The sequence below is a fragment of the Gallus gallus genome, chromosome 12 (assembly GCF_016699485.2).
Source record: "Gallus gallus isolate bGalGal1 chromosome 12, bGalGal1.mat.broiler.GRCg7b, whole genome shotgun sequence".
NCBI lineage: Eukaryota > Metazoa > Chordata > Aves > Galliformes > Phasianidae > Gallus > Gallus gallus.
Window position 1 is genome coordinate 15,675,597 of NC_052543.1, and position 15,702 is coordinate 15,691,298.

The 15,702-nt window shown below is 44.6% G+C and overlaps 1 protein-coding gene across 6 annotated transcripts in view; it reads left to right on the top strand.

Annotated features, from left to right (window-relative positions):
* Positions 1-15,702, top strand: part of MITF (melanogenesis associated transcription factor) — an 87,837-nt gene that overhangs the window by 7,902 nt on the left and 64,233 nt on the right. Inside the window, exon 1 of one of the 6 annotated variants that reach the window (XM_015292969.4) lies at positions 42-15,373. The exons of the other annotated variants lie outside the window; for them this stretch is intronic. Within the exon in view, the coding sequence (XP_015148455.1) occupies positions 15,366-15,373 (8 nt within the window). The 5' untranslated portion in view covers positions 42-15,365. Of the gene's footprint in view, positions 1-41; positions 15,374-15,702 lie in introns of those variants that run through there. 6 annotated transcript variants of the gene reach the window in all.

Here is a 15,702-nt window from a genome sequence, read left to right on the forward strand (position 1 = left end):
GAGCTTCACACTTCCAAGCTGAGATAGTACCGGGAGCTGAAAGGGGATGGTTGGGAGATCGGGAGTGGGAGAGCCGGACTCAGACTGCTTTGTGTACATTCACTGCTTCTTTTAAGGATTCTTTGAGGTTTGTCTAAATAAAGAAGGAGATTTTGTGTAAAACAAGATTTATTTTGGAAGTGCTTTTTCTGGACGTGACCCCGTGTGGTAATACAAGGCTGTAAAGCCAGAGAGTGTAGCAGTACACAGAGACAGGGCACAAAGCAACCCCTTCCTTCTTACAGTGCTTGTGTACTTTGCTCTAAATAAATAAGTTACAACCTTGGGGTGTGAAATCAGAAATGAGATATGCCAACATGCGGGAGGGAGGTGATCTTACAGAGAAGCCCACTTGCTGTGAGCAGCTAGAAGCACAGGGAAGCATGAGGCCTCAGCAGAGGGTCCCTTGGGATGCCATTAACTATTGTTTGGGTTTCTGCTCTGCAATCTTTGTTTGTACCAAATATTTACAGTTTTAGCAAGCTCCTCCCAGCCATCCCGAGTGTCAGTTTGCTTTGTGAAGGCATGGGCACAGTCAAGAGTTGTGGGGATTTCTTGTTTATTTATTGCTGCTGTAAGACGAAAGTCGCTATCTGATATTCCGCCCTTGGAGAAGGCACAGTGTAAATCTGTTAAGCTGTTCCTTTGTTTGTTAGTTTTGTGCATAATGAGTTTGGAATTTAAGATTAGTGGTGTACTCTGCAACTGCTTATTTTGTGACCTCATCCTCCCGTTCTGCTTGCCTGCTTGTCCACCTGTCACATCCTGTTGGGCACCTAGGGCTATGTTCCTTTGGTTTTGCATTGCATCATCTCATTTTTGTGTGTTCTGCTCCTTGGTGGAATTAGGAAAAAAAATAAAAATAAAAACAGCAATGAAAAGCAACAACCAAAAAAGAACAACAACAACAACAAAAAAACCCTGCAAAACCAACAGAAAATACACCCACGTGAGGTGTGTGTCTATATTCATTACAGAACGTGTGGGGAAAATGTGGCTTCAGAGAACCGTGGAGTGGTTTGTGCTGGAAGGGACCTTTCAGAATCACCCAATTCAGTCCCTGTTCTCTGAGCAGGGTCATCTCTCACCAGACCAAGCTGCTCAGAGCCTTGCAGCCAAGGCCTTGTGGGGAGTGGTGTACTGAGGGGGGCACTGCCTGAGTCAGCCAGTGGGGGATGTAAGGATATATACCGCAGACATCCATATTGTTTGTGTTCAGTGTGACCACCACCCTTCAGAAGCGTTCAAACCAGTGAGCCGTGGCTTTTTCAAGGTGTGTCTTCAACAGGAGCTACTCCATTTTTGCCTTGCATAATGTTCATTGAGCTGGTAGGAGCAGGAGTGGCTTAGGAACACAGTGAGCATTCACGTGGGATTGTTCTCATCCTGCTTCAGAAAATGATTTTTTTTGGAGTGGAGCAGCTCTACCAGGAAGCATGGAGGACGTGCTCACAAATTAGATCTTTTTCAGCCCCATCTGTTCCTTAAAGGCAGTTAGCCAAGTTTCAGCAATTGGGGTCACAGCTTGAAATACAGGGAGCTGTGTGAACCCTGAGTGGTGATGTTTGTGGCACAGGCAGTGGGATGAAGGCAAAACATTCCTAGAGTTATGGGAAGCAGAGGGGTTAGCAAGGGGGGAGGACACTGACTCTGGAATTGGTGATTGAAGGGCTTCTCTTAGTGGTACGTATCGGTAGAGAGGAATATGAGGAGTGAAGGCACATACGGGTCACTTCTTAAAAGCACTTCATCTTTTAGGAATGTGAAATAGTGTGTAGTGCAGCAGGAGAAGCTAGGATCTGTAATAGTGGGTAATTTCCAAGGAGTAAAATGAGCAAGGCAGGAGATAGAGCCATGATCTCGTTCTGTCACAGACTTGTTTTTTTGAGTTTAGCTTGTTGCACAATTTACAGTTTCAATCTAATTGCAAAACTATTCTGCAAGTGATAATTTGGTTCCCAGCTAACACAGCTTTTGGTGTTTACCACACAAAGCGGTCCCGGGAGCTGCCGGCCCTACTGATGCTGGGGTGCCTGTTCTGTGTGTCACAGAGCTGCGTGGAACCTCTGCCCCTTGGGAGCATCTGGGAGGTAGCGGCGCTGCCTCGTGGTGATGCTGTGGGCAGAAATGTCTGTCTCGAAATGAAGTTCTGCTGTTGGAATTGAATGATTTCGGGTGCTGTCATACCATTACCGGGTGCGTGCTTCTCATCTGTCATTTAATACCTTTGCACTGAGGAAGACCAGGTTTATAAAGTAACACGATGCAGAAAGTCACAGTATCTGTTTTTGTTATTGTTTTCAGTCTTTTTATTATCGTCTCTATTATTGTTTTTACTTCTCTCTTGTGGCAAAGACTCTCACATCTCTTAAGTTCCAATTGTGTAATTGCTATTCCCTGTATTGAAGTGCTGCAGTATCAGGCTGTGCTTTTGGGAAGTGCTAAATTTGGCTGCTTGCAGACTCATCCCAAGTACAGAAGACGTTCAGTAGGCGCCGTTTGACTTCATGCAGTGCTATAAGGAACGCTTGGCTTTGGGAGCTCTGATGGAAATGTAGTTCCCATCTTCTGTATGGGAGAAATCAGTGATGGAATTAGAAACTGCGTGCACTTCATTTGGTGAGACTTTAGTAGCCTGCAGAGCACCCTTCGCAGCAGAAAGACGGGTGCTCTGGAGCTGCAAGATTGTACTGATTGTATTGCATTTCTGCTGGAACAAAAATATAACTGGTTCAGCATTTGCACGTTCCACTTGTGTATTGTTTTCGCTTTATTTTGTGCATTTAGAGAATGCTGTGCTCGGCAAACTGCTGCTTTAGTATTTTCTGTGGAATGGAAACCATCTGGACAATTTAACTGAATTTTATCTAAGGTCTTGGTAACAGGCTCTGTTCTGTTTCTTGGCATCTTGCTTGACGAAGATGAGAATTCGAGTTAAAATTCAAGAAGTTAAATAGGGGCTGGTTTATGACCTGGAATTTTAGTAGCAATTTCTGCTTATTCAAAATCTTAAAGGTGCTCAACATATTAAAATGCTGTCTCTCCGAAAAGCATTTTCCCTGAGCAAATGCCTCCTGTAGGGCTTTTTCTTTCTTTCCTTATTGCTCTTTGAATTCTGTGTGCTGTGGGAGTTGCAAGTTAGGAAAGTGTTCGGGATTTGTGCCGCGGCTGCTTTGAAAGAGAGCTGTCATAAGCACATGCTAAAGTTAAGCATATGCTTAAAGGCTTTTCTTAATTAAACTGCAGTTCAGAAAAACCCTTCAATGTCTTCTTTATTTCAGAATCTGAATTAAATCAATTGGTTTTGTACTCATAGGTTTAAACTTGTTGCAGCCCTCGGGTAACAAATACGTGGAGTCCTCCATCCCTGATCCAGCAAACCCGTAGTGCAGGAGCTGTGCTGCTGTGCTGAGGTTTCAACACATGGCTTAAGCATGGCGTTGGATTGGAAGAAGGGTGTTCAGTGTATGGCAGGTTGTTAAATCCAATGGACTTCTGAGCCTGACACCATGGTTTGATGGATTCCACTTCCATTGACTGCATAAGAAAGAAAAGTAAGAAATCCTCCTAGGAAAAGATAAATGCATTATATTTGTGACATGAGATGCTCAACAGGAAGACCACCATCAGTCAGACTTTTCTTTCCCCCCAGAAAGAGTTAACCACCCATTTAGTTTCCGATGTCCTGATGATAACGTCGGCTTGTGTTATTTAATTTTATTTAGAGTGAGACGAAGGGAAGAGATAGCGTTCTTAGTGTTGGTAGGTTGTAGGCGTTGGGGGGAGAGGCAGTTAGATCTGCCTGGATCGTGAATGATTCCCTGACTGCTTTGTGTGCCCGTGATGTTGGCACCTTCTGGTGTGGTTCATCCAGAAGAAGGAGCAGTTTGTGACTGCAGCGTTCTGAATGGGAGCTCTGCTGCTGGCCTGCTCTCAGATCTCACGTGGAAAGGTTCTGAACGTTTGGAATAGGGCTATTTTCAAGAGTCTTCAGTTTTTCCCTGTGGCTGTGAGGAGTCTTTTCACTGAGGACCGAACTTGGATAGAAACTACTTGTTGAATTTTGTATCGCTGTGTTTGTATTACTTTGTACTTTGTAATACTTTGTATTACTGCAGGCTTTCAGGGGCTGAACCATTTCACCTCAGTTGTGCTGTTTCAGCTTTGCACTTGTAAGCTGGACAACGGGAGTTACTTCCTAATTTAAACTGTTGCATTTGGTCATTTGGTCAAGCAGTTGTCCAGGTGTCAGTAGGGTGGGCAATCCTTGCATCCTTTGCCTCACCTTGGAGATAGCCAGGTTTTCTTCCTTGTTTTGACTCCATCTTGGTTGACACAGAGCAGTTCTTCACTGTGGTGTTCTGCTTCATGGCAGAGATGCAAAGCGTGTAAAGAGCACTTCAGCTTTGATGCAGAGGTGTCCGGTGCACAGAGCTGTGCCTCAGTGCTGTTTGTGCAAAGCGCCTGACAGATGCTCATTGCCTGTGATGTTATCAGCGCTGCTTAACGTGTGTAATAATGATTCCACAAGGCTGTTGACTAAAATATTCCAGCTCTTTGATGCACCAGCACTAACTTGTCTGTTATGAATTCGTACATTAAGTTAAAATTGCTTTTTAAAATAGTAAACATGAACTTTGGCTGTTTCTTGCTCTAGGGATAATTCTAGAATGTGTTCTTCAGTGCCTTTTGTAACACGGAATTGCTTCTGTGTTCCTCAGGACAGCATACTGGCCTTGTTCAACAAATAACACGTGGAGTTGAGTATCTTGACTGTTCTGGCATTGGTTGTCCCGTATGAAGTTATCCAGGGCTACATTTCAGTGTTTGGTTGTTTGCTTTTGGCATTTTAGGGACCAGCAAACCAGAGAGCTTGCAGAAATTAAGTGCAAACCTTTAACAGGGCTGTTGATCACAAATAAGAGCTGGGTGCTGCACCATGCCATAGCAGTCTTTGCTTGGTATCAGAGCAGTGAATGTGTGCAGACTGTACAGGCTCCAGTTTGTGCTGTTATCAGGCTCTGACATGTTTTGGTTACTGTAGTTGACTGGGAATAGCAAAACATCAATAATGGAAAATAAACCATGTTTACTGCTCCAGTTTTTGTTCCTTCTGCATTTCCAGTAACTGTTGAGAAATGAGCAGAAGGTTAAGGGTGGGTGTTTTCCTGGAGCATCACGTTCTGGGGGAGAGGGCTGATGTCTCTGGAGCTACTTAGAAGCTCCAAGGGAAGCTGAGACCCTGAGCTGGGTGGGCTCAGTTACTGTGTGAGTTGCTCCTTAGTAAAGCTGTCCGGGCAGTTTAACTCTGCAGTGCTGAACTTCAATTAAGTTGTCAGGTTTAGCATTGCTTTAGGCATTAATAGAGTTTTACTCTCACTTAAAAATCTGGTTGAGTAATTAACCTCTGTGTTATTCTGGAGTTCAGAAGTTGTTTGTTTAGTGCAGCAAATCTAGTGTTGTGTGAATTAAAACATGAAAGATGCTCAGTAATGAGAAATGGAAACAGGAAAGTGCAGAAATTTGATTATATGCACTTTACAGGGAACTGTGCTAGATGCTCAGTTCTTAATTAAGAGTCTAATTCTGAAGGCGCTGCTTCACCTCTGCATTTGGGTAGTTGAGGAATGTTCAGATTTAAATGGGAATTGAATAATGGATTTTGCTTGTTGCGCACTGACTTACAGTTGCACTCAGTCAATGGTACAGCTTTTTCTGCAGTGTGGGTTTGGAGGTGGCAGTTACAGCACAGTGGCCAGGAGGTGTGAGGTGTTCAGATGCTGGATGAGGAGTGCCAAGAGGACTGTGGAACTGCTCCCACAGTTCTGACTTTCCCCAGAAAATGCCATGCTTAGAGCAGGCCCGTCAGTGCAGTAGTACCCATGGCTCTAGGCTTTCCAGGACTGGAGGCATAACATCTCACTGATTCGTACAGGCTGGCTTGCTTTCCTGTGCCCCAGCATTTCCCTCATGCTGTTGGCACGTGGGGTGTGATGGAGAGGAGCTGGGAAAGCAGGCGCTAGCAGCAGGCAGCTGCCATGCCAGCGCAGTGTTCAGGCTGCAGCCCTAAATATGCTCCAGAGCAAAACATCCTCGTGCTAAATCTCCTCCAGTACATCTCAGAAGTAAACATGCTGGAGTGGAAGCTCAGTGTTCCCCCAGCCATGTCCCGTATAGCATGGATACCTGGAATCCAAGCCTCAATCGTTTCTAACATCTGAGTGATTTAAGGAGGAAAAAAATAGCTTCTTATCTGTTACTTAACTACTTTACTTCCAAGGCAGTAATTTGGGGTAAAAGTTCATCTCCTGCTTGCCAGCAGGACTGTGCACTGCTCGGGGTGTGGCTTTGGGCTACACCTGGTGTCCTGTGGCTGCGGGCTGCTGCTGGGAGGGATGGATGTGCCCAGCTGTGCCTCCAGCCACAGGCCTGCTCCCTCCCTGCTGAAGGAGTAAGCAGGTGGGGCAGCTCCCCTTCAGCCGTTTATCTCTCTGAGGCTGTGGGAAAGGTCCACACGTGCCCCAAAAAAGCCGTTTTCCTTCAGCTCACAGCACTGTGCTGTGGCTGTGCAGTGACAAGACCCAACCCAAAGAGGGTTGAAGACCATACATAGAATCGTGGAATGGCCTGGTTTGAAAAGGACCACGGTGATCATCAAGTTTCAACCCCCCTGCTATGTGCAGGGTTGCCAACCTCTAGACCAGGCTGCCCAGAGCCACATCCAGCCTTGCCTTGAACGCCTTCAGGGATGGGAGGGTAGGTCTCCTCTTTCCATAGCAGCTTGTATTTACATCAAGTTTGGTGGGACGTAAAACTGTACCACTGATTTAAAATCAAAGCAGAAGGGATCTGTGGTTACCTGGCAGCCAACTGGTCTGCGCTTGGTTTGTATGTGGCTGAATGCTGCTGCCTTGAAGCCAGTATCCCTGTGGGAAACGTGACACATATCATGCCTACATTCAATGAAACGAATGAGTTTGGTTTGATGACTTTGTCATTGATTTTTAATGTACTGAGTTTCTTAAATGAGAGAGTGGTAATGCCAGCATTCTGGTAACCTGACAGGGCTCCCCTCTTGAGCTTTGTGCTGCTCTATAGACGTCACGTCCCAAATGCACTGAATCACTGAGCTAATCATCTTATGGCTCGTGCATAGTTGAGTTAATTCTGTGTAATAATTTACTGATGTCAGCTATGCTGTGGTAGTTATCTATGTGCAAAGTCCTGGTGCATAGCAAATATGATGTAATGCTCGTTAACACCAACCTCTCTGGCCGTAGGCTAAGCTGTCTTAGTACACATTTGCTGTGATCTAACAGCACACGTGGCTGTGCTTGCTCCTCAGCTGCTGAATGGTAACTTGTTAAACCAAGGTGTTTAGGTTGGCTGCCTGAGTCTCTCTGCCACCATCCAGATCTGGAGTCAGTTGCTTTGATTGTGTCTGTGATGTCCAAACCATCCTGTGTTAATTCGTTTTCCATAGGAGACAAATGAGTTTTCCACGGGAGACAGAAAATGTGTATAATGGATGAAACAGGATTGAATTCTTTCAGTGTGTAGCCACGGCTGCTAACTGTGGACTAGTTTAGCAGGGTTCACATCTGCGTTAGCTTTCTGAAGACAACATGAAGCTATTATGCAGTTACTACCCACTCCAGGATTTGCACATCAATTAGGAGAGGCTGCTTACTCATGCTCCTCAAAAGTTGTGCCAAAATAGCAGTTACATTATGTCAGAGCCCATATTTTCATCCAGAACAATTAATCAGGATGTAAACCTTGTTTCTCCTCAGTAGCTTTGTGTATCTGCCTGGGACTTCGATACAGGGTGCTTCAGAAGGTTCAAGAAGGCTCTTCTCTAGTTGGCACACATCAGGGAAATTATGATGAAATGTGATGTTATTTTTCCAGCAGTATATCTGGGAAGTTCCAACAAGAAAGTCCTCTATAAACAGCGTTGCTCTGCAGTTGTGATTTATTCTCCTTTAACGCTCAGGATCCCTGCTTGGGGATGAGGTGTATGTGAACCTGGGGTAGAGAGGTGCTTCACAGCAAATCTGCAACCTGAGAGGGAGGCATGGGAAACAGATGGCTTCAGGAGGAAAGCATGAGGCGACAGTGCTGCCAGTGCAGCAAGGAGTCCTTGCTCCCTGATTACCTGTCAGCATCCCATATAGGTACCTGGCACGTGCACATCTGGGATCCTGCTGCTTAGATCCTTCTTTCAGCAGCCTTTACATTTCAGGTTGCCCCACGATCCCTTTGGATCCTGTGGTTTCCTGGTTGTTCCAGGAAGTCATCCATGGTGATGTAATGCTCCTGCTCTGCTTGTATATGCCACGGAACCAGGTCTGTTTACTTTCTTTATGCAACGCTGCATATAAAAGTTCTGCAGACAGATCTTCAATGCTGCATGGACCTCTTCAAATTAATAAAAGCTGTGACTCAAATCCTGGCTTTTGCTAAAGCTGGTGACTTGCTTGTAATATTTCTTCTCAAATTTCAAGAGCCTGTGGTTCTGGATGCCAGCCCTGTCTCCTTGGGCAGTCGGTAAAACTCAGTATGGTTCCGAGACTGATGGTAGCAGAGCTGAGGACAGATGCAAAATGTCAGTTCAGACGTGATGCGACAAGGAAGTAGTGTATTTGGAGAAGTGTCAAAACCTGCTGTAATGAAAACAGGAAAATAGTGGCTTTACTGAGGCTTCTGGCCTTAGACAGGAACCTGGAGATCTGCCTCCTGACCTTCCGGGCTCTCTGCACATATGACCTCCCTTATGTGCTGTGTCAGTGCTTCTTCCAAAGAAAAGGAGAGGCTCAAAAGTAATCCCAGGAGCTGTGTATGCTGAGCCATGTGCAGCAGGACAAGGGTTCTGTAGAGGAAAAAAGCACTGCCATACTGAAAGCGTGGCTGAGGTCTGTTCTGTAATTCTTGATCCTGATTCAGTCTTCTGTCTGCTTTGCCAAATGCCTTGTAATGCAGGGAAAATGATAACTCAGGAAAGATGATGTGCAATAAAAATAGTAGTGCTTGCTCCAAATCCTCCATACGCTAATGGCTGGATTTTTCAGGCAGTAGATTCCAGTGAGGCGTGCCAACAGGCTGCATACCTGCCTGTGATGTGGCCCTCTTTCCATGGGAAGCCGTTTGGGTTAGAGACAAGGGTGAAGTCACCAGGAGTCTGTGGTATCTCTGTGAATTAGATCCAATCGTGTAGTTTATTAGAAGAGATGAAGCAGCATACCTCCTGAGGTCCTAGATGAGATTCTTGCTTTAGGAATCCCCTCCTGTTTCCATTTATTTCTTCCCTATTGGAAAAGTCATAGTGAGTGTATAAATTCATCTCATTAGAGACCATCTGGAAATAGCTATAACAGCCTAAATGATGTCTGATAAAAGCTTTTTAAAGACCTTTTCTCCAAGGAAAGGGAGGATGGAAGCCTGGAAAAAGGTTCAACAAAAAAATCCAGACCATTAGATTAGGGTCTGACTATATGAAATTATGGCAATGTTTTCATTTGGAAAAAGCACAGAGAAGTTAAATTATGATTGAGTGTAAATGCTGAAACCTTAGTTTATTCTGTCCCACTACCTCCAAGATGCCACCATGCCTTCAAACATACCGTCATTTGACCTATCAGAATTAGAATAAAATCAAGTACAGGTAATGCAGGTTTGTGAGAGAAGTAAATATAAGCCAATAGTCAACTCCTGGAATCGGTTGTCCCAGAAGGCTGTGGAGGTATTAGTGGGTTCCAAAAGGGGTTGGGTGCTGGAAAGTCACTGGGGAGCCGAGCATGGACAGCAGGCAGGTTTGTGGAATTGTAGAATGACTTAGGTTAGAAGATCACACAGTACCAACCCCCACTCATGGACAGAATTGTGAAGGTTGTGTGCTTGTCTATTGGAGATAGGGTGCTGAGCTGGGTGGAGACATAGAATTCTACTTATTTTGTACATTTGCCCAGCATCTGGAATTTGGGTACCAATTGGCTGAGCTCTGGCAGGTTTGACATCTGGTTCCTTCTTTCTTTAGTTATTTCAAAACCAGGAACTACTCATCGAAGCCTGGACTTAATGAATCACTGTGAATGCTTGATTTGTTGGCAGCTACATGCCACCCAGCTTCACATTCTGTTCTGATGCCATAATTTTAAGAAAATATTGGAACAATGCTCCCCCACTCAAAAAAACAAGCAAATCAAACTAAAAGTATTCAGAGATCTGGGAACTAATATGCAGTCCTCCCCCAGTTTACTTGTACTAAGTGTTTGGGTAGGCCTTGGTAGTATTCCCAGCTGCAGAGCAGGTTTTAGTCAAGAAAAACTTGGCTATCATTTATTCTGAGGAGATAAACGAGCTAGTACATCCAGGACTGATGAAAAAGCTCATCTGAGTTGAGAACTCAATCAAAGACATCTGAGTCTCTGAGTCCATGTGAAAGAGCTCTGGGATGCCTTGCTTTCGTTGGGGGATTGGTTGTTATCCTGTCAGTCATGTTTATTAGTTTGGGTTAGAGTTTATTGAGATGGTTCTCATGCCTGGCTGTGCTCATCACTGCATGCACAGGAGGCTTGTGTTGTCTCTTGGGGTATTATTTGCATTGTAACCAAAATCTTTCCTTCCATCAGCTATCCATCAGATTTTGACTCCCAAAGCCCACTTTGTTATACTTCATTGTACATGTTAAAACAGCTTAGCTCAGAACTTCTGAAAGGCTGTGTGTGTGGGGGGGGGAGGGGGTGATAGAGGGGTAGAAGGTGTTTTGTGAGCATGTCCTGCTCCCCTCAGCTTGGCTGAGGTACCTGAGAGGTATTTTCCCCTTCAGTGGGGAAGAACGAATGAGTTAAGGAGAGTTGGCCTCTGTTGGCCAGGTACATGGAAGGTTTGGTATTGACGTGCCGTGTCCAAGTCCCATTCAAACTTCGAGAGCATCAACTTTAATGAAGACTTAGGAGTAGGACAGACAGAACCAAAAATAATACATAAACAACGTCCAATCTGTTTAAGCTCCTCTTTGAAAATGAAAGATCAGATGCAGATAATGAAACAAACATGGGTGTATTCAGAATGAGTAATAATGTTGTCCAAGAAGTTAAACCTTTTCCATCATTTGAAAAACTGCCCTGCAGCCTGAGGTGCTGCCCCATCTTTTGTCACTTCTGCAGCATCAGGGAGAGAAATAAAGCTGTAATCCAAGTCATCTAAATATAGCACTGCTAGCTTACAAATGAGACTTCTGATGGCTTCAAAATGGATTCTGTAATAAAAGGAAATGTGTTTGACACTGCCAGAATGTACAGTCCCACCAGAGGCTTGTGAAATAACTGTTACAACAAACATTCTGGGCTGTAACAAAGCTTGTTGACGCGTGCGGGTTACTGGAGGGTATTTCTGACTGTTGCTATGAAGATGAGTTAGCAGGAAAAATACTTTCTTTGCAACTGCCGTGCAGCCCTGTGTGGAGCATCAGCTTTTAGAAAGAGACCTACCAAATGGTTAAAGAGGGAAACTGCCTTTAAAAACGTGTACCAGAGTTATGATTTGTGGGGGCCAGGAGGAAGAGAGCATAAGTTGGTTGGACAGCCAGAAGGAGCATTAGCCTGTGTCACTCTCAACTGACTAGAAAAGGGTTTTGCTGGAGTACCTACAATTTGCAGCCTCAGAACTGTAGGCTTTGGTTTCTCTGCAGTTGTTCTATGAGTGAAGGTTCCAGTTACTCTCAGGTGTGCTGGTAACACATGCAGATGGTCACTTAACAAGATGTTGCTAGAAGAGCTCATGGTGCTCTTCATGTGATGTCCAAAGATGCTACTTCTAGCCAGTGGGTGAGATTTTAAATCCAGATTTAGAGGTGAGGTTTGCTCTGTTCACAGTTCTCTGTTTCACAAAACCTTGGCCAACTACTGAGTGATTGTTCTCCTTCCATCTGGCAGTACTTTGTTCACAGCAATTGTTTGTAAGTGCATGGAGGGCTCCGGTTCTGCTCAGTACAATAGAGGAATAACCATAAGAAAAGGCATTACAGCTGGGAATACAGAGCCACGGTTTCTGCTTGGCTTGGCTTGAGATGCACTGGAGGTGCATCAGGGAGAGCTTCTGCCCAGCTTTGCAGTGTCCAAAAGTAAACTGCAATGGGAGAACTTTGAAGACCACTGATGTTAGAATGAAAGAAAAAAAAACAAGTCTGCAACCAACTTTTTATCCTACCAGAAGTTGTTTTTCAGGTTGAAATGGTGCAGTTAAAAGAAGTATTGAAGCTAAACTCTGTGCAGTCTGTTTCTATGGGAGATCAGGCTGTGCTTATGCCTTCTGCTGTGCTTTTAACTTGCACGTTTCTGATGCCCACGCACAGCCCTGGATGATGCTGCTGAGCCCAATGCTGGAGACCACAGTTGGGCTCTGCTCCTTTTCTACAGGTGTCATCATGGCCTGTTGTTGATCTGGGACGTGGTCTTACCTCTGGTTGTGGCAGTCATGTTAATACAAGAAAAGGCAAAGAAAATACCTGCTCGAGTTCTCAGAGATGTTTCAGGTTATATAAAACTGAATTTAAAATAGTAGCCTTTTCACAACATTTGGGGCACGTGTTAGTGAATATGAATTTTCAGCGCAGTGCCAGCAGAATTAGTTTAACAGATGCAGAACTGCATTGCTAAGAATAGTTTCTGCAGTTATCTCCCCACACAAATTTTCTCCTCAGGCATTTGCAATGTGCTTATCTGCACTGCAGAAGACTGTATGCATCTTCAGACTTTTTTGTTTTGTTTTGTTTTTTGCAGAAACTAATCTGCAAGCTTTCTGCTCTCAGAGGGTATCAAAGCATGCTTTTCTGAGGCTGCACTGAGTTCCAACTGATGAATCAGAACTCTGCACAGAAGAATTTGGATATAAACACAATAAGGAAGTTTAGCAATAGCTTTTTTTGTTCTTTTTTTTTCCCATTCTTGCTTTCCCTTGGTAAACAGCAACACTTGCTGGCAAGAATGGGAATAACAGATCAGTCTGCTTATTTTCAGTTGTTTGGTTCATATATGATAGTCATCCAGCTCTTCTGCAGCGGTTACCCAGTGCAGAATTTACCTGGTGAGGAGGAAGGTGATGCCTTAGCATGAGATGCAGCCTTTGTATCAAAGGCATTAAGGCCACAGAGTAACAGCAGTCGAATCTGCAGCTTGTTTGAACACAGCTGAATTCCGAGTTTTCCCTCTAAAAGAAATGGAGTGCTCTCATGAGTGAAGCAAACAGAACTCGGTCCCAGTAATTGCACAAAGCTGTCCTTAACATGAAGGAAGGTGTTAATTGAAGGCTGCCTCTCCTTGTTCACTAGGCAGCAGAACTTTATAGGGTGTGAAACTGTGGTTTTTAACCAGAACTAATGAGGATTGACTCGGTGGTTACCAGGTGCTGTTGGTTCAGGCAGTGCTGCTGTTTTCCAAGTGCTGCAGCAGGGCCTGAGTGCCTTGGGGGTGAGCAAAGTGCTTTGCTGGTGAGCGTGTGTGAGGAAGGTTATCTACTTATGGGCTCCCAAATCTGTACTCTGAATAGCAGCAAGAAAATGCTTCCCTGGTATTTGACTTTTGGAATTTCTTTTAAGATATTTGATGATAGCTGGTGGAACTGATGGTGTTGATTTATTCTCCTTAGTCTGATATGTGGTTTGTTGGTATCATCAGCTGTGCGAGGCCCAACATCCTTGCCTACCTTCCCTTCCTCCAAGAGTTCCACTGAGTTTTTTCATCAGTTTTAAACTTCACTTTTTCCCAAAGGTGGGATTGGCGCAGTCTGCCTGTGGAGGGGATGGAGTCACTGTCTCTGGTGTTCTACAGATGTGGTGTTGGAACATGGTTCCAACATGGAGGAACATGGTTGGTAGGAGTGGTGGTCATGGGCTGATGGTTGGACTTCGTGATCTTACTGGTCTTTTCCAACCTTAATGATGCTGTGATTTGTCATGCTCAGTTATTACACTCTGCAACAGCATTTGCAGCAAAATTGGTATTTCTTAAAACAGAAAGAAGATTGTTCTAGAATGCTCACAGGATTCTCCAAATTTAGAACCATACTCAGTCCGGCTGTAAGCATTACACCCTCTTTGCTCCATAATGAGTGCCAACTTGCAGGCCGATCCCTGTATCCAGGTTTGCCTCCCGAGTCACTTTACACAGTGGCTTTGGGAGCCAGGGGTGGCTGGGACAAGGCGCCTGGGGCCTGCTGTGCCTAGAGCAGCTCCATGAAGGTCTGTAGGACTTCCCCCATTGAAACAGGGAGTAGGAGTATGGGGAAGCAAAGGGAAGCTTGGGATTTTCCATGTTCTTGTGCTTAATTTAAAACAGTGATTCAGACAGCCGAGCAAGCCTGGTTGTCTGCTCAGCTGTAAGAGAGGCGTTGCCTCCTCTTGTGCCAAATACCTCTGAAGATACATGAGATGGGAGAAGACAACAGGGTCCTTCTGGAAGTCTGCATAGAATTTTGATGATTTTAAAAGAACGATTAAAAATAAAATTCTTGTAGATTTTGACTTTCTATCTGGTAGGAGAGAGCAGGGTTTATAATAAAACCCAGGAAAAAAAGCCTTTAATCAATGAGTGTGCCATTGCTGAGGGACAGCTCTCTTATTTCTGCCTGATCTGGGTGACTTGGTATGTTTAGTTCCTCGGGAAGGTTACTATGCTTGGGTTTGTTCCTCACAGTAGCTGTGGTAACCCATAATGATAGAGTGCTCTATGCTGTAGGTCTGAGATAAGTGTTGAAAATCTGCATGTTTCTCTGAAGCCCGATACAAACGTAATAACTTCAGAAGATGGGCTATAGATTAGCAAATATTTGGTGAGTCATACGTTCCCCTTGCTGCTTTCTTCTTTTGCATGTCACAAACATTGAGGAAAGCTCATTCATCCCAGATAGGTGTGAAATCCATCTCTGATGCATAGGGTTGTGACTCAAGGAATGGAAACAAAAAGGCCACTTGGTGTAATGTCTGTTGCTGTGCTCTTGCCAAATGCCTTGAGAGGAGGGGGAAATCTGCTGTAGTTTGTTTGGAAGATGTTTTGAAGATTATAGATCTCTTGCATATAACGTACACCAATTAAACGTGATTAGGAGTGTTGTAAGTAATAGCTCTGCTATGAGGATGAAAAGAGGATGAGAAAGGTGAACAGCACAGGATGTGAAGGTATTGGTTGGATACATAGGAGAAGGCAGCAGCACAATAATGGGAGCCGTGTTTCAGAGGAAATGAGGCAGGGCAGCAGCAAGCAGTCTGGTCATACAGGAGCATTGGCTGGGGGGATCTAAAGCAGATGTGAGGGATTGGGTGAGAGCTGATGTCAAGGTAAGTCTCCACTTAAGCTCCTTGTGCTATCTTAGTCCCCCTCTTTGCTTTTTATGAGACCCTCTTTAATGGAGTAATTGAGTACGTCAGATCTATCTGTAGCCTGGAGAATTTGCTCTGTGACATCCCTCTTCTGAACCCATGGGCTCCCTGTGCTTGCTGTTCTGTCCTGAAGGGATTCTTGCTTGAAGTTATCTGGCTGCCGCAGCTGTAGACATGCCTTTCACCTTCTTCCCTACCCATCTTCTGAGGTCGCTGTTCCAAATCAATCTCCCTTTACAGCACTTCTGCTGCTCCTTCCTGAAGCTTTTGCTGTATGCTTACCCACC